We start from the raw sequence: 23,078 nt of genomic DNA, 5'->3' as shown, positions 1-23,078 counted from the left end.
CACACAGATCTTACGAGTACAACCCAAACTTGTCATTATTATTGACTTCTGGGATAATATTAAAAATTGGAAAAATAATAGCATGGGGACCATGATTTTGTTCAAGAGAAATGGATCCATTAATAAAAATAAATTTTTTTTACATTTTTTTAAAGTATAATTTTTTTATTTATTTATTAAGACTTGCTATAAAAATCATTTCTGTCTCAAAAGTCCAGAAAATTGATGTACTTTTCACGTTAGAAAGAAAGAAGGAAAGACTAAGGTTGTGTTTGGATGTTGAAGTGAATTGAGTTGAGATGATAAAATATTATTAGAATATTATTTTTTAATATTATTATTATTTTAGAATTTGAAAAAGTTGAATTGTTTATTATATTTTGTATTAGAATTTGAAAAAATTGTAATGATGAGTTGAGAGGAGTTAGGTAACCAAACGAAGCCTTAAAAGAGATTTCAGATTTTTTTTTTTGTTTTTTTATTAGACAAAAACAAATTCTTCAAGATCAAGTCAATGTTTCATCACCCCCACACTGTTTCTGTCATTGTCTAGAGACAGCATGCCCCCATTTGAATTTAGACCATAATCCTCCTTTTATCACCTCCAACTACGACCTACCTAGATCTACTATTTGATTGGCTTAAATGCAATCAGAGGAAAATTATTGTATGAACAAGTTGCATTCTTGGGGCCCTGAAACAGGGTACTGCTACTATAACAGAAATAAATTGGCTCGTCTAATCTATTTCAAAGAATCCCAACGACCTCTTTTATGTAAATATGCGCATATGAACCAAAGAGCTTGAGCCAGAAACATACAGCCAAACACACGTCCATTTCCTCATGTGTTTATGGCTTGGTGCGAGGGGGCCCCCTTCAGACTTGAGTACCAAACACAGACAGGTCTGGCCATGTCGACCATGTGGATCAAATTATTGATCTAATCATCCAAATAAAGTTTCTATATCATAATCATGCAATTTGGATTACATAACAATACTCTGAAAATTCCTCAAATTAACAATTACATCAACTTTGAGTGAAACTTTTGTAAATTTCTTGAGTTAACCATAAGGAACAAGATTGATAATTTATCTTCCTCATGGCTTGGAACATACCACCATTAAAGAAACTGCGATATCAAACTGATACAAGTGAAGTACCCGAGCTCTCAACAAAGCAAATGGGGAGGTGGGGGAGATAAAAGAAACTCCATATATAATTTCATGAACCCTATTAAATTAGGAACAGTGCCTCTTTTAGCCAAAAGAGAGAAAGACCCAACAATAAATACATAGATAATCATTAAAAAAAAAATCCTAAATAATAAAAAAGCTCAAAAAAAAAAAAAAAATTATGTACAACCCTTTTCTTTTGTAAATCCAACAGAGATAGTTACCTGGAGGAAACTGGGTTTAAAGCTCTGGCAAAACCATTCATGGCTCCATACCCCTTGGAACTAAATCCCAAGCACCCAAGCAACCCTTGCTTGTAAGGCAAGAAAGTCTTCTTCCTCATTTCCTCAGCATGTGCTCTATTAGCCGTGTAATGCAACTCATGAGGCGACGGGGGGATGCCCCGTTTTCCGACCCAATGGGCAGGCTTTCCCGCAGCTTTCTTGGCCGAAGTTCGTGCAGTTCTCTTACTTTTCCCTGCTTCTGAAGCCACGGTGACCGGGTTGGTAAACTTGCTGTCTTTATCCTTCGAAACAAGGTTTGGAAGCGTTTGGTTTCCAGGTTTCTTTTCTTTTGTTGGAGAAAACGAGATCGTCGACCAGAACTTGTTGTTGCTTCTCCCTTCGCTTTTGCTCCTGAGAAAGTCTTTTAAGAAAACCCACCTCTTTGAGCTCCTTCCAGCCGAAGAAGATCTCGACGACGACGCAGAGACCGAAGGAGTAGTTGTCTCTGAACAGAACCCCTCGATCTTTTCCCTCTCATTCTCTTCTACTTCCAAACAACCATTATTGTCTTCAAAGCTTGTATTTTTATCTCTATCCTCGTCCTCTGTCCACTCAAACCCTGCGTTTCTCATCGGAGACAGAGATCTGGTTCTTCTGCGCAGAGACTTATCACGTAACCTCAGATCTCTGCCTCTCTCGCCAACCTGATCCGGCTCATACTCGTCCAATTCTGTTTCAAGATCCATCAATGGAGCCAAAACCTGAGGATGCTCCAGGTGAGTGGAGAGCTTCATTGGGCGGATCTTCCCGTTCAAGAAAAGCTCGTCGGCCGAGCTCATGGACCCGGTACAACTCAACCCACTAGACCCGAACCTCGCAGAGAACTCAAAGTCATCCATCGTCGAAGAAGACCGAGGTTGTGTCGTCGGTGCCAATGCTACGCTGAGTGCAAAGTGCACCGGGCTTGCAGGGGCGCTGTAGAAGAAGCCGGAGACGGGGCCACGGCCAGGGCTGGAGGGAGCACTGACATAAGGAGTAGAACAAGAGCTATCAATGTCTTCAAAAATGGGTTGGGTTTCGGCATTGCTGGGATTCGGAAGCTCTGGTTTCGAGATTGGAGTTTCGAGGTTCATTGCGTTTGTGTTTTCGCGTGTGGCCATTGTGGGGGAAAGGAGCATTCTGTGCGAGGCCCGGAAATATGGTAAATGGGAAAAATATATTGGAGTGGGAGTCTGAGAGTGAAATTGCCATTGCTTTTGTGTTTTATTTCCTAAATGCCATTCTCCTTTTCCATATCCGTACCATACGTCCTTCTGTAATTACTAAAGTATCCCACTAGAGCCACTACGTTAATTATTCTCTATTTTTTTTAATAATTTAATTTCATATTAAAAAATAATGTGAGAATTATTGAGTGAATAGAAAGTTGTATTTTGTATTGATGAACGTTAATATTATTATGAATTTTGTCTTTTTTAATAGAAATATATCTTTATAATTAAATCATTTAAAAAAAATCAATTGATATAAAAAATGATGAAATCTAAAATAGATAATAATATTTTGTTATTATTTTTATAATATCATTGTATAATAATATCAATAACATTAATGCATGCCTCGGAATGATTAAAGGTTAAAATATAAAATAAATAATAAAATTTATTTTTTTATTAGTTTAAATTTTTCAAACAAATTATGATTTCACATAATATTATAATAGAGGTCTTAAGTTTAAATTCCGACTCTACATATTAATATATTTAATTAAATATTTCATGTATTAGCTTATCCATTAAAAGAAAGTCTGATACACACATAATGAAAATATTAAAATATAAAATAAATAATAAAATTCATATTTTTTCATCAACACTTTTAAGACAATAGATAATTTCACTTTAACCGAAATCTTATCAATTTAAAACTTTCGCACGATCAAATCAGAAGTATATTTTGAGAATTCAATGCTTTGCCAACCTTGCTGGTATAAATCCAGAAAAATAAAAATGGAAAGAGGGTCTTAAAAAAATATAATTTTTTCACATAAATTTCTCTATTTTTTTTTTTTTAATTGGAGTACTCATCCTAAAATTATAAATATAATTTTTTAAAAAATAAAAAATAAAGCCATTTCTATCTGACTTTATATGAGGTATAGGTACACCTTGGAAACACAGGGTTGTAACTGTCTTCATAGGATCCCAACTTTTGGGCAGCTACTAGGAAGCCCTCTAATTAATCATTATAACAATAATCTGTTTTAGGTAAATATTCAATTCATAAATATAGCAAATGCATACTAATCTGTACACATTATTTATAGAATGCAGCAGAGGAAGGGCCCACTTTTCATTTGTTTTCCCATCCCCAAGAAAGAAGAATATTGGCAGCAAGCAATGAGTTTTCATCACTCCATTATAAATAAAATAAAATAAAATAAAATAAAAATTCTAACATCAGGTTGAGCACTCTTTTGAAAAATTATATGCCTCTGCATTTTATACACTATTTAAAAATATATAATTTTATTTTTTTATCATTAAAATATAAAATATAAAGATAAAAAAATAAAATAATATATTTTTAATTAGTATATAAGAGTATGGAGCTTCTGTATATCACAATTCATTCAATATTCATAGACCCTTCACTATCTGCATTTTGCCCACATCTTCTTTTAAGAAATTAAAAAATAATTAATTTTTTAAAAATTTCCCATTTTGGTAATGTTATTCTTGGTCTTGGCAAAATCTTGCAACAATTTAGTTGAATGTCTTTAGCCCAAGAACTCACCTTAAGTATAGTACTACCAACATCTAATAATATAAATCCATTAACTATATGTATGAGACCATAGTTCTTTTTTCAGTTTTTAAGAAACTTGATCCTTCTAAAAGTTTCTTTGAAAGAGGAAAACTTCTTTTAAAATTACTCGAGATAATACTTGCAAAAATTCTTATTGAGAACATGTACGTTCTAACATTAGTCGAGACTTTGTTTTCGAACATTCGGTACCAATACAAAAAATCTAAATATAAAAAGATAGAAGTCTAAAAAATTAAAATTGGTGATCCATGAGGATGATATGATCTCGATGATATTTTTCTTTTTCATGATAAAATGGTGAAAATTTGATACATAAAATCAATGTCAACGACGGAGAATCTAGAAAGGTTGATCAGATTCATGGAATCACCGGAGAGAAAGAATAATTTGATATAAAACTAATTATGTGGAGGAAGAAAGTGAGAAACAAGAGAGGGAAATCACGTGATATGTTGTTTAGATTCGTTTTTCGATGCTATGGCCATGTGAGGAGTGTTTACATTTAAGCATTCATAACTCTATTGAAAATAATACACAAACACTGCTTGCTTTCCCATCAGCATGCCTGCAAAGTAAATGCTAAACATGCCCATAGATGCTTCACATCGAGAGCCATGTGCCTTTGTACTCAAAGTTGGTCACTGTTTTAATTCTTAATAAAAACTTGGGCAGGCTTTGGATGTAAAATTTTCTTTTGAATGTTTTTCTTTAAAACTTTTAAACATGTGTTGTACGTTATTTGATATCATTAGTCATTTTGTAAAATTATTTTTATTGTAAATTTATTTTTATTATAAATTAAATCTAATATATCATGTGAAGCCATATCATTTTATGATTTTATTTTTATGAAATCTTTTTGTAGTTATAACGGTACTCTTCATTAAAAATTTGTGTTTAGATATGTTTTTATTAGAAGTAATACTACATACAGTCGTGAAATACGCAAGCACATAGCAATTTTTTTAAAAACGAGTTGAGTTTACAATTTAAAATAGTAATGTTTTTAATATAAATCATATATTTACTTATTTTTTTTAAAAAAATTATATAACATTTATATATTTTACAACTACAAATATCATTCATATTTCATTAACGCTTGAAAAAAAAGTAGTGTCTCCGACTCTCCACTGAAAATATGAGAAGAAAATTCTGTAAACAGGCTTATAAAGCTCATGACCTTCTCCCAAAAAAATGAACCATCGCAATTTTGTCTTCTTGTTTTCCGTACCATATTTTTTTTTTAGCTTTATGATTATCTGCTCTTTTGAGAATTAATTATTAAAAAAGATATTTATATCATAAATTATACAATCGTCACGTAATTATTTTAAAAAAAAATAAAAAATAAAATCTAATGCAATAAATTAATTTTTTAATAATAAATCTTATTCTTTTTCAAAATGATTACGTGACGTTTACACTTCACGATTATACGTAAAATTACTCCTAATTATTTGGATTGAATTCGGCCTCGTTTGTTTTCAAGAAACATTTCATCTCATTTCATCTCATCTCACTTTATTATTACAACTTTTTTAAATTCCCACACAAAATAAAATAAACAATTCAATTTTTTCAAATCTCAAAATAAAAATAATATTAAAAAATATATTCTAACAATATTTTATTCAATTTTTTAACTTTAATCCAATCTCATCTCATCTTTGAAAACAAACGAGCCCGTTCATCCTTATTTATTTGAAAATTAGACATCCTTTATTGAGCCCCACCAACCTTTAAGCCCCCCCGTTAAACCTTGGCCAGATTGGTCCCTTTTTGCCTGTATTGAGAACTGGACAAAGTTGTGAACTTTTTAAAACCCTTTTGCATCAAACATTGGAAGGCAATAATGCTTTTCTTTGAGATTCATATCTTTTACTTGCCATCATTACAATTTGTGGTCATAGCCGATTTTAAGTTCGCAAGTGTTTTGGAAGAAAGATGTTAAATATTATGGGTACTATTCTTTTCTATTGGCATCCGGGATCCGAGAATAAAAGCCCGACTAATCTTGGAGTGCATAATCTCTCAGCAAGAAGTTTCTCACAAGTGCACATTAAATAATTTAAGGAAAAATTCTCCCAATTCAATAGTCCCTAGAGTTAAATCGCGTGGGCACTGGAGGAAAAAGGGAAGCCCTTGGCCCTATAGACACCATTACTTTCTGGAGATTGGAAAGTCGCCATTATATGCTAAAGTAGAGTGCAGGAAGTTACAACTTAAAATGTAAAACTGGATCCAGTTTTACATGCATTGGCTGATTAGAAAGCAAGGTGCATATAGGCTAATGGCTCTTTTCACCAAAGCTGAGGGCACCTTCACCCCCCAAGCACAAGTCACATGTTTCCAACCATCTGTAGTTCACCATTACCTCCCCACTGTCTATACCATAACATCAACAGCACTCTTATAATTTTCCTGTAAATGCCACCAACACAGATACATGTTGACTAGACTAATCAAGTATACTACAGTGCCAACAAGCTCCATTTGCAGCACCACACATGTAGCTCAATGGAAACCCCCTCCACTTTCATTGAATGTTCTCGGTTCATGTAAGAAATACCAGGATAGTTCTAATCCATTTTAGGAAGTAAAAAACATGGGTGCCATTTAACAAAAAACAAACCAAAACATTATTTGCAATTTGATATTGGGAGCTACTGTAAATTGGAAAATAATTACTGACCAGAGTGAATGATCTGTGATGCTTTTCACCTTTTTGAATAATATATATACCCAAAAGAAAAGGGAAGAAGTACAAGATTTGCTTGGGGACCAAACCACCTGGACACAATAAAATTAAAATAATAGAAAGCTATCTATGCTAATGCAATATATCAGAAACCATATCATCAACCAAAGAAGCCAATATTTGCTTCTCAATCTCCATACCTTCTTCGCATGCTTCCATGTCAAAGTCAAGCCATCTCCCATTCTGAATGCTCATGTCTTTGTCCACAAGCTCATCTACCATCAAGTCCTCCATGCTTTTCCAACCTAAAATCTCTTTATATAGTTCCTCTGCAATCCACATCTTCCTGCCTGACAGTGCCACTGAGTTGGCCAATGATTTGCTGCTGATTCCAGTAAGAATTGGCCCATACCTCAAGTCCAGGCATTCACTCACACAATCATATAGAACCTTTCGCCCAAGCTTGTAGTACTCTTCTCTATTTCTTTGTGATCCATTTCCCTGATTTTCCAACTGATCAAAGAGATTTGGAGCCACAACCCTACCGGTCTGACCCAGTGCAAAATCTTCCAACATTAACTCAGCATTGTTGAGTATATCCCTCACATAGTCTAGTTCCCAGTTGCTTGATCCCATACAACCCATCAAACTGAATGTTCTACTTGCATGCTTTCTGCCCATATCCATTGTAGACACGGAAGAGGCTGAGTCAGATAATTCAATCTCACCTCCCACTTGTAGAGATTCATTTGTAGAGTGCCAATTAGATGATTCTTGAGCTTGCTCCAGTAAATACTTTGTGCTCTCTGAAAAAAAAGTATATGTTGTGGTTATAACATTCATTTGGTCAAAGGCAACAAAACATTGTTCTCAGAGTCATTTATATACTACCAAACTAAATTATTCATCATTTTCTCATACAACCTTACACAGTGAAAGTAATTTAAATCATGCAAAACTCCTAGCTGGTACATATTCTTCGATTACTTAAATTCTTTCCCCATTGAGTGACAACTTACATCCCTGAAACAATAGTTTAATTTTCTTTCCTTGGACATCACTTCCTTATGCACAATAGGTTCCTGGCCATTTTTCTGACAGTTTTCAAGATTAGTTTTGAGAATAAGATTAATTCACATGACCAAATTATGCTCTGATCTCATATGTATCGTTATCATGTGTAGTGAAAGAAAAATTAGACTAAATTTACCAATGGTACTCTGGCTATCATCCGGGACACTTTCACTGACAAAAGAGTGTTCAAAACTTGAAGCAGGCCTGGGGTTTAGACAATCAAGTTCTTCTCCAGTTGCACTGTTGTTGCTGCAGCTGCTATGCACTTCCATCCATTCAGATCCCTGAAACCGTTGAAGAGAACATGAGAGCTTGCAACTAATATTTCAAGCATATGTTCAATGTACGAAAAATAATTTGAAATCATAGATGGAAAAAAAATATAAAGGAAATCGAGAAAGGAAATCCCACCAGAATACGCTATGGAAATTTAAATATTGTTAGTTATGATTATGATTCACTTGTTGGCACGTATGGATGAAATTTAAGAGTGCCAATAGCTGACATAGGAACTTTGCAGTAAGCTGTGACTTCAAGAGTATGAACTTGAACTAGTCAGAGCAAGTGTCTGCACTTGCACATAAGATGGACACGAACTCCAAACACATTAATAAGCCCAACATCATGGTTGACCATTTAAATACAGACCCGAATTTTCTATGACATAATCAGTGGATATACTGGAGTTAGGAGTTCTTGTGTAAAGGTATTAGACCAATTACCACCCATAACATTCAATCATATCACTGAAGGACAGAGAACAATAAGTTTACCGGGAAAAGAAACTAGTTCTAAGAACCAGAAGAACCAACCACCACTTTTTACATGATCAAAGCTTTAAACATTAATGGATGTCACTGGAAATGCCAATTACTTCACCTTTAATAATGACGCCACTTTTGCAGCAAACAACAGTTTACACCCATAGAACCACTTGATTGCTTCTTAGACCACAGAGAAGCAGATAAATTCCTTTAGTGGCTACAAAGGCAACTTGCTTGCAAACTCGACAGATATGGGATCTTTACTAGCATTTAAACTTTTCAGAAGGTCACTAATAGCAGTACCATTTGAAATGAACTAGTTTTAGCTACAGGGAGAATTTTCTTTGCTAAATTTTGTTCTTCCAATAAAAGCAGTTCCATGTCATTGACTGGTTGTTTCTAGTCGAGATAAACTATCATCTGAAATCCAAACACTAACAACTTAGCACCTCCAGATTTGATTTGTCCCACGATAATAGAAAACCAAGGGTGGAAATCTATGATAGCTACAACCAAATATGTAAAGGAAGGATACAGACCTGCCTCTGCCGGTTCACATTCTGCACTAGATCATCAAGTGAAGAGCCGTCCAAGTCATATAAACTATCTAATTTATGTCTAAGCAGATCAAATTGAAGCCTATTATTCTCTTCCCTTGATTTGGAGCTCATGACACTGGGATCTGAATCCTGAAAACCTGATACCAAACTAGCAGAATTCCCTTCTCTGATCAGGTTACAGTGTGATGAGTCAACTCTATGTCTCAACTCCTGCAGTTTTTGTTCCAATAGAACACTCAAAGCATCACCACCAATTGCATTTAGCCCAGGAGAAGATAGCTTAAAATTGCTTAGAAGAGGCTGATCACTATCGGCAAAAGAATCATTACCAATGTGGTTATTAATTCCCATTACACGACTAGAGGAGTTTGTTTCAGGTCTGGATTTCCTCAAGGGAGATGTGAATGTAAATGAAATTACATCCATTCCTTGTTTCATGTTATCTGCACCCCAACTTGTGCATCCATCTATTGCAACATTACATTTTCTAGAACTTTCATCATTATTGAGCAATTCCACATCAACGCGATTTTTTCGAAGACGAACTCCCCCACTTACAGGCATTTTCTTTAGGGGGACCTTCATCCTTGTGGATAATGGGAACTCCTTTTCAGTAGGTATTGCCACTGAGCTCAGCGTTTTAGCCCCAGTTTCAGAGTTCACAACAACCTTATTTACACTCTTATTTGGCCCAACAGAACCACTGGAGGACCGAGTCCTTGTTAGCTGATTAGAAACTGAGGTTTTTGAACTCGAGTTATCATTACTAGATAGAGAATTTTGCTTCTGGTTATTCTGCCGAAGCACATTGCTAGTCCTGTTTGCAAAAGTTCTCTTCTGTTCACTCCTTTGCATACTTGGCAGGTTCTTGGAAAACTGGTTTGATTTCACATCATTCTTTTCGTTCCGGTTCATGAAAGTCCTGTTACTACTTGAAGTTGATCCATTTCTTTTCTCAACATTGACCTTAGCTTGTACTGCAAGGGAAACTAATTTTCCCTTATTCTTCACATTGCCAGAACCACTCTTTTTTAAATTTGTAAAAGATTTGCATTCAGATCCATTGCTGCTCCCATCATTAGAATGCCCACTCTTATACTTAACAGCACTGGGTCCCTTGAATCTTTCTGGTCTGGATGCACTATGTCCAGCTTCCAACTTCTGTTTCAAATCCCTGATCCTCAGAGGAACTGATGAGGACCCGAGGGATGATGCTTTATTCTTGGTAGATGCCCGAGGGCTTGCGTCAATTATCTTAGCAGCTGCTTCCATTATGTACGCCACATTCTTGGTTGGGATAAACCCAGGACTCTTGATAGGAGACAACAATCTATGATGCGTAATTGGAATTGATTTAGCTGATTTTGGAGGCAATGTCTCTGATTGAAATCTCTCAAAAGGGCGGTTCTGGTGCTTCTGTGTCCTTGACTCTATAGTATTCCAAGAAGATTTCTCCAGCTTATTGGGCACGTTCATGAAATCCATGAGGTGATAATCACTCCCCAAATTAGGATTGCTCCTATCATAAAAGGATGGTCTATAAGAGCAGGAGTCCAAAGATGGGGTTGAGCAGGGCTCAGTGACATTTGAAGCTGGCAACGTATCCAAACCCATGAGTCGAGCAACTACTCCAGGAGCTCTAGCCCCACCTCCTTCATCATCAGTCACTGATGAAGCACAGTTATAATCACCACTTCCTTTATTACTTGAACTTGCTTCATTATCATCAACCTCTACCTGGAATTATGACCATAGCAGACAAAACGATTACAATTTTATTTGTTGCATTCCTTTAGAAAAAAATAGGGGGAAAACAGTTGGGAGAGAGGAGAAGTTTCCTACCCTATCGAACCATGACTTCGACACATTCTCTGCATTTTCTTCTCCCCGCTTCAGTCCTTCTACATTCAGACGGAAGGAACACTTAAGAATAGAGGAGTAAAAGATCATACTCGACCAGAAAGAACGTCATGAGCATAAAAAGAGAGAATCAGCAAAAATATAGGGTACACACATCGATATGATAAGCATGATCATAGACGAAAATAATAAATTTTGTTATAGAAGGAAAATAACTTGGAGAATAGAATCATACCAGGTAATTCGGAATCGTTAGAGAACAGCTTCTTCCGAGATCTACCATTCCAATCAAACAAGTTAAGGAAGCCTCCCTTCGAGCGTCTTTTCTCAACTTCCATCCTCTTGACTATAAAAGAAAACCACTTCATCCACAAAACCCAAAGAACATACCAAAAACGATGGGAAATCTTATCATGGTTCGATTCATATATGTGCAAAGGAGTTCAAATAGCAAAATGCAAATGAGCAGTTCGGACAAAAGGTTAAGTTATTCAAGAAATCAGACCAAAAAATTTTCCACATTGCTCATTTAGACAGGTAACTTCCAGAAGACCCTTACTTTTCTGTAGTGTGTTTGTGCGTGTGCTTGCGTGCGTGCGTGCGTGTGTGAGAGAGAGAGAGAGAGAGTTTCTCTATCCCGCAAAGATACATACTTAACATAAGTAAGCACAAGACCCTGAGCGTCTGTGTCGGGGTTTCATAGTTTCATTCAAATGGATATCCATAAAATCGAACAAAAAAAAAAAACATACTTTTTGAGTGGTTCCAATCAATGCCTCACCTACAATATTTCATCAGCAAAAGCCCATTTCGCAGACTTCAATCTCCAACTCCTTTTGCAGGAAAAGCAAATCATTCAAATCCCTTGCTCTCGGAATCAACAAGCACAATGTAGATGCATAAAAGCAACTTCATTCAAATGGGTACCCTTCAAAATAAGCAACAAAAACACAACACGACCGGTGTGTGAGGCTTTAGCTGAACACGAACCAAACAGGAAGAAAATCTGGATGAAATATGCGCACACTGCACACAGAGAGGAAGGGCGGTTTCGGGTAAACGAAGAGTAAAAGAGGGATAGAAAAGAAAAAAGAACCCAAAAGATTTTGGAAGGGCTAAAAAAATGCTTGGTTGTATAAGGCTTTAGCTAACCCAAATATTAAAAATTCAATATTTATTTTTTATCCCAAGCATTAAATATTCACAGAGGAAGAGCTCTCTCTCTCTCTATCTCTATCTCTATCTCTCTCTCAAAGTAAGTTACAAAGTCCACTCGAGTGCCAGCACTTTTCTTATCCTCGTCCCCACGTATCGTTCAAAGTTGGGTTGGGGCCGACGTCATCAATAGTCGGTGCATTTGGGGAATCTGAAGGGTTCAAATCTTCAAAATTCAAATTGGTACTGAGCTTTTAACTTAAGTTTAAGCTTCATTTGGTTAGTTAACTCCTCTCAATTCATCTCAACTCATCGTTATAATTTTTTCAAATTTTAATATAAAATATAATAAATAATTCAATTTTTTTAAATCTTAAAATAATAATAATATTAAAAAATAATATTCTAATAATATTTTATCATCTCAACTCAACTCAACTCAACTCACTTCAACATCTAAACACAACCTAAACCTTGTTTTTTATCAACCAGAAATAATGGAATGTCTCTCTTTTCATTGTGCCTATAAGAAGTAGAAGAGAGATTACTATGTAATAACTTGTTTGTTTTTACGATTGTTCTTATCTCATCTTATCTAATTATTATAATTTATTAAATTTTTATTGAAAATAAAATAAATAATTCAATTTTTTCAAATTCTAAAATAAAAATAATATTAAAAAAATATATTATAATAATAATTTTTTCAACTTTTATCTCAATTAATCTAATCTCATCTCATCTGTGAAAACAAATAAGACTTTAGATTGCCTAGATTTTTAAACATGATATTTTTCTATCACTAACAACAAAAAATACATAAAAAATAAAAAGAGCTTTGTATGGTAAAAATAATATTATATAGTATTTATCGATATAATGTTTTTTAAAATTATTGGTAATTTATATAACATTAGCCATTTAACACAAAACCAGATCATGTCGCGCAATAAAAATAAAATCTTTATTTTAAAAAGTACATAAATTATATGTAGCTTTGTCGAAATAAGTAAACATCATTCCAAATATACGACAATAAGGTAAAATGGGGGTTTCCATCTCGAATCTATGGCTTTATTTATGCCTTTAAAAAGCCAATTAGCTAAATAAATCTTGAGATTATAGGTATCAATATAAAATGTCACATTTCAGTTCATGAATGATATACAAATGCATAAAACAATCAAATGCTGTTTCCTTCTCTTTCTTTCCCCTTCTATATACTCAAATCTTCAATTACTTTGATTAATACTCGGATCAATTTTATTGTCAGTTTTAAAAAATCATGTCAAGATTGTCAATAAATGAGAAATAATTTATACAAATTTTAAATAGACAAATCACGTATAAATTTTTGTAAAAATATAAATCACATATAGAAAAAATATTCAAAAATATATATTAATTTTTAGTGAGACCCATTTTTTAACAAAGAGCTTTGCGGAACTTGTACATGAGCATTACTCGTGTGTGTATTTTTATATTGAAGTCTTCTAATTTAACGGTTGCAAAACACCAGGAAAACAACCTAGCACCGATGAATTGACCCCTCAGCTCAATCTGTTACGTTAGAAGGTGACACAAACAACAATCAATATCGAAAAACTACAAGAAGCATGCAATGTGTTCATGAAACCAAGGTTGCCCTGCCCCCCCTCCATTATTTCTGTTTTTGAAACCATGGCATTTTGCTTATTCACACGGCTCCGTTTCAGGCCCCATCAGAGCTGCTCATTGCCCACAAAAATCCAGCAATTCCTCGAGACCGGCCGATGCAGATTGGGTTTACATTCTTAAAGCTTGCCTCAATTATTGAAAAAGCCATTTTTGTCACTCATGCTTTTTCATTATAATCGTTGAATCACAAGGAAGCTGCCAAATAGCTTCAATTAATTGTAGCAAAGGACAGATAATATCATCTTTTATGCGTTTCCAGCTCCTTCAAAACATGAATGAAAATACCAGAAAACACATTTGAGATAAAAGAGAGATATCTCTATCTATTTGGATACAAATATCACATCATTTCATCTCATCTCATTATCCAAACGGTCGATCAATTTTCACAAGAGAATGATTCCATAAAGGGACTTGTTGTAAATCAATCGGGTCTTTTACATCTAAGGAATAGTCATTTTTCTTTCCAAAACAGGCTTTGGAGGGCAACACCATTTAAGATACACTTCCCATGATCTCACCGAGTTTTTTAAGAAAGAAAACAAGACTTCCAAAATGCTGTTCGTTTTAGATTTTGTGCTGTTTATTTACAAAGTGAATACTTGAATGGGGCAGTTAAGATGTAATAGTCCAAAGTGAGAGAACAAATATGCAAAAAGAAGAAGAACAAATTGCATGGTGGCTGCTAAGCTTTTGCATGTGCACTTCCTCGGAATATTCCTCTGAGGTCTCAATAACTTGTAGATGTTAGATCCATATTAATTAATGTTCCGCCAATCTTTGTTGACTATACTGCAATCCGGCAACGTGACAAACCAAATGAAATATAAATGGTTGGCAGAGGAATACCAAAGGACCAAAGGTCAAATGCATACACAAATATCGATGTGTCATGAGGAGGAGTTAAAATAAATAAATAAAAGATAAAAGAAAAAAGGAGATGGATTAATGGCGGTTCAAGTACTACTGGTACTAAACTACAAAGGGTGCCAGATGGGTGAAGATTGGATCAGGTGCAGCACCCAATTGTTGCTTTGGTCGATCGAGAGAGCCAATTCATCAACAATCTGACACAATCAATGAGTACATCTCTGGAGATGAATGAATATGCAATGATACAAATGCCATTCTTATTTCTTGAAAAGCCAGGGAGAGAAGAGTGGTGAGTTTTTAATTACTTCAACCTGTAACTCCTCCTTAACCAAGCCGCTGAATTACTTGCAAAACACTGTGCAAAAGGGTCTATTTACTTTGCACTAGTTTTTTTTTTTTTTTTTTTTTAAAACAATTTGGTTTGGATTCATGTATCTTCAAGATTTTGGATGGTAACCACGGTATTCATACATAATAAGTAAATGTGTATTAATAAAATTGGAAGCCATCATTTTCTTTTTAAAAAAAAAAAAAGTGCAAACTACTCACATGCTTAATAGATCTTCACCACACACAAAAGAACAAAGACAAAAACCAATGGCTAGCCTTTTGCAACGTATGCCAATACCAGACATTGATTTCTCCAATATTTGATGAACTCAAACACGAATTCCCAAAGACAAAAGTAGTAGTCAATATATTATGAATCCAAATGCAGGGATAGAATCCGATGGTCCCTCATCTTTTTTGGGCTTAAATCAGACTCCCATGCAAAAACCCCAGAGTACTTTCCTTCACACGCACACAACCCTCACACTGCAAACACCCCAAGCTACAGACGCAAAAGGATATAACTGCCGGATTGGGTTTGGGTTTTTATTTTTCACTTGACAAAGAGGAGGGTGGCTTTGGTTCCTCCACCAATCAACCATTGCCTCCATTAAGGCGGAATTGGAAGGATAAAAGGGACGGAATTTATATGGTAAAACACAATTGTTTTACCCTTCCGTTAAGGGCATTAAAATGGGCAGCTAAATCAGGCCGAGCATGAAACAACCCCTGATTGAAATTTGTGGGATGTCACGAAAGATTGATTCGTGGCACACCTCACTAGCAAATAATGATAAGCATGCAGGTGCTCAGGAGTTCTTGAGACAGTTATCACAAGGATTAGAACCATATTTGCAGGCTTTTTTATCAAAAGACTCTCCAAAGTGTTTGAGTAAGGCTTGTCTCCGACATTCAGCCTGCAAAATTTCGAAACATATTAAGAATAAAGCAAGAGTTTATCAATAAACTCAACTCTGTAATAAGAAGGCTGATATTTTTTGGGGTGGGTTCAATGGAGAATTAGCTGCTTGCTAGAATGTGAAGTTGCCAACCTTGAGTTCACAATACTGTTGCATTTTCTGAGCTTGAGCCATTGCTCTCTTAAAGCTTTCTTTTTTGTATCCTTGCCCGTTCCGCAACATACATACAACCCGACTAAAATCCTTCTTCTGGTATAGAGCAATGCATGTTGCTGGGAAATTATCTCTTCCAGCCCTTCCGGATTCTTGATAATAGCTTTCAATTGATTTGGACATTGTATTGTGGATGACAAATCGCTGAACATTAAAAGGGAAAGAAAAAGAACACACATTACTCAAGTATTTTTACCAGCAAATCAGACTGAGAAATAACCATGCTGCAAGCATGATACTGACATTGAATGGTGAAACACCAGAGTTTAAAGCTATTATACTCTCTAGAGGATCTTAATCCTAAATAATTTGAGCTGTGCCTGATGCTCAACTAGTGCAACATTACTCTTACACCATCCACAGTTTTTGGTGTGATACATCTTTGACAAAGCCAGCTGTTGAGTTTGATGCTTTACTAATATATATATATATCAACAGCATCACGTTTCAAGTCAGTTAGTCATCTATAGCTATCCAATATATGCAGCTCTTCAGATCAGCTTTAATTCTCCACCAAATAAACTGATAGTCCTTGGGCTGGATAGGTAGAGATGATCAACTTAAAGTTGGCTTACATGATGTACAGATTAGTATAAGCATTAATTCACAATTGGCTGGAGAAATGGTGAAATCCAAACACACAGTTATGGACTGTTGTAAGAATCCCCAAAAAAAATATTTGAACACCAAGCAAAAGCAAATCTCTCCTCTAATAACTTTAATAATATTCTTCGATCATAGGTTTAAGTGTCAACCTATATATTTAAAACGTTTTACATAAGTGGCCAATGCCAGCAACATACCATAATGGCCATTGTATAAAGTTTGACAGCTGTAGTCATTTGCAATCACCACAGAGAGCATTTAGTTTCAGCAATAGAGACATCATTACTGTGATTAATCATACAGTCACACATGACCACAGCATTATTTGAAAATCCAACAAAGAAGCATAAAAGAGAAAGCAACTGAATTTATCTGGACTTACAACATCTGGTTTGTCGATTCCCATTCCAAAAGCAATAGTTGCACAAACAATATGGATCTCTCCCATGTGCCACTTCTTTTGAACAGAAACTCTCTGGCGAGCCACCAAACCAGCATGGTAATATTCTGTCTTAAAATGACATTTCTCCTTCAAAAACTTTGAAACCTCAACACATTCACTTTTTGAAAGGCAGTATACAATTCCACACTGATTCTTGAAGCGATCCATTAGTAGTTGCCCAAGCTGCTTCAGTGGCTCCTTGGTCTTTCCAAGAACTTCATACTTCAAGTTGGGTCTATCAAAGCTTCTTTCAAGAACCAGAGCACGAGGGATTCTTAAAGCTTTTATTATGTCCTGCATAGCATCCATTTCAGACAAGGGAAACATATAATGTTTTTCATAGTAAGGTACAGATAGATAAGTCCATCGTCTTTCATATTACCTCGCGAACTGAATGGGTTGCTGTGGCGGTCAATGCCATAACTGGAACATCTGGGAAATTCTGCTTAAGACATCCTAATCCACGGTAATCTGGACGAAAATCATGTCCCCATTGGCTGGGAAGAATAAGTAACAAAATTAGAACAAAAACAAATTAATAAGATTCTCTAGTTTCAGTTACGTGAAAGAAGTTGCATTGCTTGACATACATTGTTGAGGAGATCTGGAACCTAGTTATTCCTCCCCTTTTTTTTTTTTTTGGAGAGAGGGGGGGGGGGGGGGGTTTGTAATCCAGTTTTTTCCCCGTAAAGGTAAACATAACTTCTCCAGCGACAGCATGTCTGTAGTGTGTAAAAGACCAGAGGTAATAAACCAGCAGACAATAAAATGGTGCTTGATGGATTACAAGGAGGTTATGTCAGTAAACTTGGTTAGAGAGACTATTGAGATTGGTAATGGTGATTGAAGGACTGAAGGTAGCTTGGTTATCTCGGGAGGCAAAAGGAGGCTGTAAAATACTAAAATGGGGTAACACGTGTCAACCATCGAAGGGTACATATGTGGTTGTGAGGTAAATTGCACCTCTATTTCAGAGACTGCATACATCAGTATTGCAATCACATATGGCAATCATCGGTGCATGGCTTTCTCAAGTTAAATTTGTGCCGGTTTAAGTCAAAAATTTAAATATATATATATTATTTATGGGATTCTGTTATTTTTCTTTCCTTTTATCCCTAAAAAGGGTATTACGTGACCACTTTATATGTGATTTTATGGTTAAATTATCTTCCAAACTTATGAAAGTATGGGTCTGAATTTTCCAACACATAATTCGGCTTTAACAGATATTATCAATATCAATAATTCCTACATTACAGACTCATCAAAAATAATAATTCCAATAGTACTCGACATATAAAATGGCAAAGAAATGATTTTTCATTTGCTTGGTAGATTTGAACCAAAAATCCTCCCATTCCCACAGCCTTTATCACCTGAGGCCTGAGTCAAGGGCACACTCATACACTCTTGAATTCTCATATCATACAAGTGCTAAATACAATCAAAACCAAGCCTCCATGTGCCCACCTTTTGGATGATATATCAATGAAGAGTAATCGAATAAAATCCTCAACCAATTATGATGGCCAAAGGTTAAAATTGTGTAGTTTGGTGAGGTCGTGGAAAGGTAGGGGACAGGTCCTTCAGAAGGTGGACTGCATCCCCATGCTATGATTCTCATGTATTCCAGTACCACTAATAGCCATCAATATGAATCAATAAATCAGAAAACAGAAAAGAAAATAGCATACCTGACGCAGTGTGCTTCGTCAACAACAAAACCCGCCAGTTTTCCCTGTAATTTATGCTGGGGTCAACTACATGCAATTTTTATTTTCAAAACTCTCTAGTAGCAAACAGATTTGAGGAATTCAGCTGGAAACCTGAGATTTTCACCTTCCAATGCAGGCCTTTTAGAATCTCAAGAAATGATGAGTTCCCAGCAATTCTTTCAGGAGTTACATACAAGAGCTTGCATGATGGCTCATCTTTCCTAGAAATGAGAAAACAAAACGTGGATGAGAAAATCAATTGGAAGAATTTTGTAGAAAGAAAGGGAAGATTGAAATATTGAAAAGGCAACCTATTGTCGCTTATGGTATGTAGAAAACTCCTTTTGAAGATTTTTGGGCAAAAGATAAATGTACTTCTCTTAGCAGATATGAGTTCAAAGACGAACTGAACCTTGCCTTAGTTCTTGGAGGACAGCTGTTGCTTGTGAAGCAGTTTGTTGAGAATTCAAAAAAGTTGCAGGTATTCCAAACTTGAGGTTCAGAGTGATAATTTGATCCTGGATGAGGGAAAGTAGGGGAGATACAACTACGGTAACACCTGGTTGCAGAGTTGCTGGAAGCTGTACAAAACATGGAGTCATACAATGTAAACAGTAAGTCAACAGCATCTCACATTTAACTACTCAAATAAAGGTCAGGCATTCATATTGCTTGATGTCTAAGGCCCCGTTTGGATACAGAAACGGTTTCATCTCATCATTACAACTTTCCCAAACTCCCACACAAAATATAATAAACAATTCAACTTTTTTAAATCCCAAAACAATAATAATATTAAAAAATAATATTCTAACAATATCTTATTTAACTTTCAACTTTCATCTAAAACCATCTCATCTCATCTCATCTCACTATCCAAATGGGGGCCTAAAGGTGATAGCCATGTGATAATATGTTAAATTGAGTAGTAGCAAGGTTTATTTGGCCCATGTAAATCTAAATAAAAAACAACTCGACTTGGAAAAATACATTTAGTAAATTATATGGCAACGACAATGGCTCCTGGTTTTCTGTAATGCTGTCCTCTCCATGGTATGTCATGGACCATCAGGTCTTAAAAAATATAAAGGGAACATTCAACAATAAATCGACAACATACATTGTAACACAAATAGAGACAAGTTTCAAGTTTCTTGTGCCAATACTACCGACAGGATTAAGGGAATTTTCCTGCACAATTCATATCTTAAAGAGAACATACAGGTAAGATAATTTAAGAGAATTTACAGGTAAGATACTCTATAAAAATAAGGAAGAGAACATGACCTGATAACATAGACTTTTACCACCTCCAGTAGGCATAAGAATAAAGCAGTCTTGCTTTGCTACAGCTGCTTTACAAGCCTGATGCTGCAATGGCCGGAATGCCCTGTTACCAAATATCACGACATTTGCCAATTCAAAATCATCCAGAGACTCTAATTCTTCATAACTCAGAGTCTCATGTTCCTCTTTCAATGTTTGGGAGCACCGTCTTTTATAGGAAATTGATGTAACTGGACTTTGAATGATGCTGCTCCTACAATCCTTCAACAAAGACTGACTAATTCAGTGTCTGAAAGGCTGAAACTGTTTTGCTTACATAAGCTTACAATCAGGCGGGGGGGGGGGGGGGGGGGGGGGGGGGGGGGGGGGGGGGGGGGGGGGTGGGGTTGTCGTCTTGTCTGTTAACAAGCTAACTACAACATGCAATCATTCACAATCACACACATAGATAAGTTTACGACAGCCATGCTTTAACATTTTCCCTTGACTACTTAGCAGCAATCAATGATAGCCAAAAATATTGCTATAACAATAATGACCAAAACAGCTATGATGCAACTGTAGCAGTTGCACAAAAATTGAGCTCATCACTGTGTGGTAAACAGAAGATGAGAAGAAACTTTTGTTGGCTAAATATCATACCACAGATTTTGAATGACATTTACTTGACCCTTGCATGAAGACAGGACTGCTCCAATCAGTAGAAGAAGGGGTAGATTGGACACCCTTATTCTTTGGAGTTCTTAAGTCTTCACCATCACTAGAAGAATCCAAATCCATAAAACTCAAATGTTTCTGAGGTTTGGGTGAATCCTCTATAACATTGATATAGCTTCTTCCACCTTCATCATTATCTGCTTCATATCTGTTGCAAACATCTTTGTCAAACATATTCTTTAAGGTTCCACAAGCTTCTGACTCAATGGCTTGTAAATCATCCCATTCTTCAGTGTCTTGCATTGATTCAGCTAATGCCGTGAGAAAATCATCACCACAGTGCTCCACAGTGATAAAATCATGGCCATCCTCTCCTAAAAAATATTTTTTTGTTGAAGGAAAAAATAAATGACAATGGAGAAATGAATACCTACAGCTGAATAGAGGACCAAATGCACTGGTCACAGCTACTTTAAGAGAGAAATTCAACCCAAATGATGTTTTATTATCAGCCTGTGCAAAACAACAGCTTAACAAACCGGTATATTTTATCATTACTTTTTCACCACTATTCACAAATCATCTGACATTACCTCACTACTCAAACGTAGCTTAGGCCTGGTTTGGATAGATAGATGCTTCTATGATGAGTTTCATCTCATCCCATCTCATCTTAATATCCAAACACTACAAATACAAACACTTTTCAATTTCAAATCTTCAATTTTTTCATCTAATGATTAACTAATTATTAAAACTTTCTCATACTTCCAAACAAAACACAAAAACAATTCAAATTTTTTAAATCCCAAAACAAAAATTATATTAAAAAATTATATTCTAACAATATTTTAACTTTATAATCTTTTTATTCAATTTTTTTTTCTCATTTTCCAAAACCTCATAAAATATTTTAACTCAAACCATTTTTAACTCATCTCATCTCAACTCAAATATCTCACTACAATTCACAAATTATTTCAACTCATCTCATTTCAACTCACTATCCAATCCAGCGCTTATTCCTCGTAGAATCCAAAATCGAAACCCTCACTAAACAGGCAAAAACAAGGCAAAAACATCCACATATCTAAGAATTAAATCAATACCCAAAACCCGTTTCATTATTTAATAAAATTACATGCACAGATTTGTATGTGGAAAAAAACAAGAGTGTTTTAGGGTTTAAGATTTTTGGCGAAGCAATGAGGTACCATAGAGCTGAACCAAACGATCCAAGCACTTCTCTGCCGCCTCTTCATCGAAGCCGAACTCGAGGGCTAAGCTTAGCAAGCGAGCTTTCTCCAATTCCAGATCGTGGTCGTCCATTTCTGTGGCTTCGATCGAATTGAACTCTAGTCTCCCGCGCTAAATTGCTTTGAAAAACCAGGTCGGAGAAGCTCGTTTATATGGAGGAAGAAAAGCCTCTGAAACGAAGTCGTTTTGTGTTGTCTATTTTTGTGACACTCTCATTCTCTATATTTTACTTGCTCGGTTAATGACTGATATTTATGTCTCATTTTGTTACGCAGTTTACGTAAAATGACATAAAATATTTTATTAAAAGTTAAGTAAAATATTATTATAATAATTTTTTTGATATTATTTTTATTTTAAAATTTAAAAAAGTTGAATTGTTTATTATATTTTATGTAGAAGTTTAAAAAAATAATAATAATTATATAAAATGAGATAATTTAATTTTGTATAATTAGACCAGCCTTAGCTTTGACACCTAAGTAGCATCTGTTGATCATTTTACTTGTATTAGAATCTTCTAAAAAACAATCTGAAATGAACTATTGTTATTTTTTACAAGAATGACAGTATCAAAATGAAAGAAAAATTCTATTTATAAATCGGTATAGATAACACACTTAGTAAAACGCTTGCATAATATAATTTGATTTTAGAAAAAAATATTAAAATTTAAATATTTCAAATCAAATCTTGTCATATAAGTAACGTGAATGGTATTGTATTTTACACACTTGCAAATAATATAGATAGTC

General features: G+C 35.1%; 3 protein-coding genes across 6 annotated transcripts; all 3 read right to left on the bottom strand.

Moving 5' to 3' along the window:
- Positions 1-444: 444 nt before the first annotated feature.
- LOC121259224 lies at positions 445-2,752 on the bottom strand. The gene is made up of 2 exons (XM_041160736.1): positions 1,401-2,752; positions 445-941 (listed from the first exon to the last, which is right to left on the bottom strand). The coding sequence occupies exons 1-2, from the start codon at positions 2,576-2,578 to the stop codon at positions 929-931; spliced, it is 1,191 nt and encodes a 396-aa protein (XP_041016670.1). The 5' UTR covers positions 2,579-2,752; the 3' UTR covers positions 445-928.
- A 4,181-nt stretch (positions 2,753-6,933) lies between these two features.
- LOC121259223 lies at positions 6,934-12,337 on the bottom strand. 4 transcript variants are annotated; one of them, XM_041160734.1, is made up of 6 exons: positions 11,970-12,337; positions 11,424-11,550; positions 11,171-11,229; positions 9,308-11,065; positions 8,141-8,288; positions 6,934-7,736 (listed from the first exon to the last, which is right to left on the bottom strand). In XM_041160734.1, the coding sequence occupies exons 2-6, from the start codon at positions 11,524-11,526 to the stop codon at positions 7,063-7,065; spliced, it is 2,742 nt and encodes a 913-aa protein (XP_041016668.1). In that variant the 5' UTR covers positions 11,527-11,550; positions 11,970-12,337; the 3' UTR covers positions 6,934-7,062. The 4 variants fall into 4 exon arrangements, with proteins under 4 accessions (XP_041016668.1, XP_041016667.1, XP_041016666.1 ...); XM_041160733.1 differs by having other exon boundaries at positions 11,424-11,534; positions 11,970-12,336; XM_041160732.1 differs by having other exon boundaries at positions 11,424-11,534; positions 11,974-12,336.
- A 3,408-nt stretch (positions 12,338-15,745) lies between these two features.
- On the bottom strand, positions 15,746-22,522 carry LOC121259221 (ATP-dependent DNA helicase Q-like 1). The gene is made up of 10 exons (XM_041160730.1): positions 22,281-22,522; positions 21,052-21,440; positions 20,410-20,670; positions 19,540-19,703; positions 19,247-19,343; positions 19,102-19,145; positions 17,787-17,901; positions 17,345-17,698; positions 16,276-16,500; positions 15,746-16,140 (listed from the first exon to the last, which is right to left on the bottom strand). The coding sequence occupies exons 1-10, from the start codon at positions 22,393-22,395 to the stop codon at positions 16,033-16,035; spliced, it is 1,872 nt and encodes a 623-aa protein (XP_041016664.1). The 5' UTR covers positions 22,396-22,522; the 3' UTR covers positions 15,746-16,032.
- Positions 22,523-23,078: the final 556 nt, after the last annotated feature.

This window comes from Juglans microcarpa x Juglans regia, chromosome 4D (assembly GCF_004785595.1).
Source record: "Juglans microcarpa x Juglans regia isolate MS1-56 chromosome 4D, Jm3101_v1.0, whole genome shotgun sequence".
Classification (NCBI taxonomy): Eukaryota; Viridiplantae; Streptophyta; class Magnoliopsida; order Fagales; family Juglandaceae; genus Juglans; species Juglans microcarpa x Juglans regia.
The sequence above is the reverse complement of the archived record's forward strand: the minus strand, read 5'-3'. Positions and strand labels throughout refer to the sequence as shown.

What these genes read in the sequence shown, in the direction of transcription:
- LOC121259224 (XM_041160736.1), bottom strand. Translation starts at nt 2,578, where the DNA reads ATGCTCCTTTCCCCCACAATGGCCACACGCGAAAACACAAACGCAATG.
- LOC121259223 (XM_041160731.1), bottom strand. Translation starts at nt 11,556, where the DNA reads ATGAAGTGGTTTTCTTTTATAGTCAAGAGGATGGAAGTTGAGAAAAGA. An exon ending in TAACGATTCCGAATTACCTG is followed by an intron (nt 11,230 to 11,423) that starts GTATGATTCTAT and finishes GTCTGAATGTAG; the next exon opens with AAGGACTGAAGCGGGGAGAA. An exon ending in ATGTGAACCGGCAGAGGCAG is followed by an intron (nt 8,289 to 9,307) that starts GTCTGTATCCTT and finishes CAACGGTTTCAG; the next exon opens with GGATCTGAATGGATGGAAGT.
- LOC121259221 (XM_041160730.1), bottom strand. Translation starts at nt 22,395, where the DNA reads ATGGACGACCACGATCTGGAATTGGAGAAAGCTCGCTTGCTAAGCTTA. An exon ending in GACGAAGCACACTGCGTCAG is followed by an intron (nt 17,902 to 19,101) that starts GTATGCTATTTT and finishes TATTCTTCCCAG; the next exon opens with CCAATGGGGACATGATTTTC. An exon ending in GAATCGACAAACCAGATGTT is followed by an intron (nt 16,501 to 17,344) that starts GTAAGTCCAGAT and finishes TTTAATGTTCAG; the next exon opens with CGATTTGTCATCCACAATAC.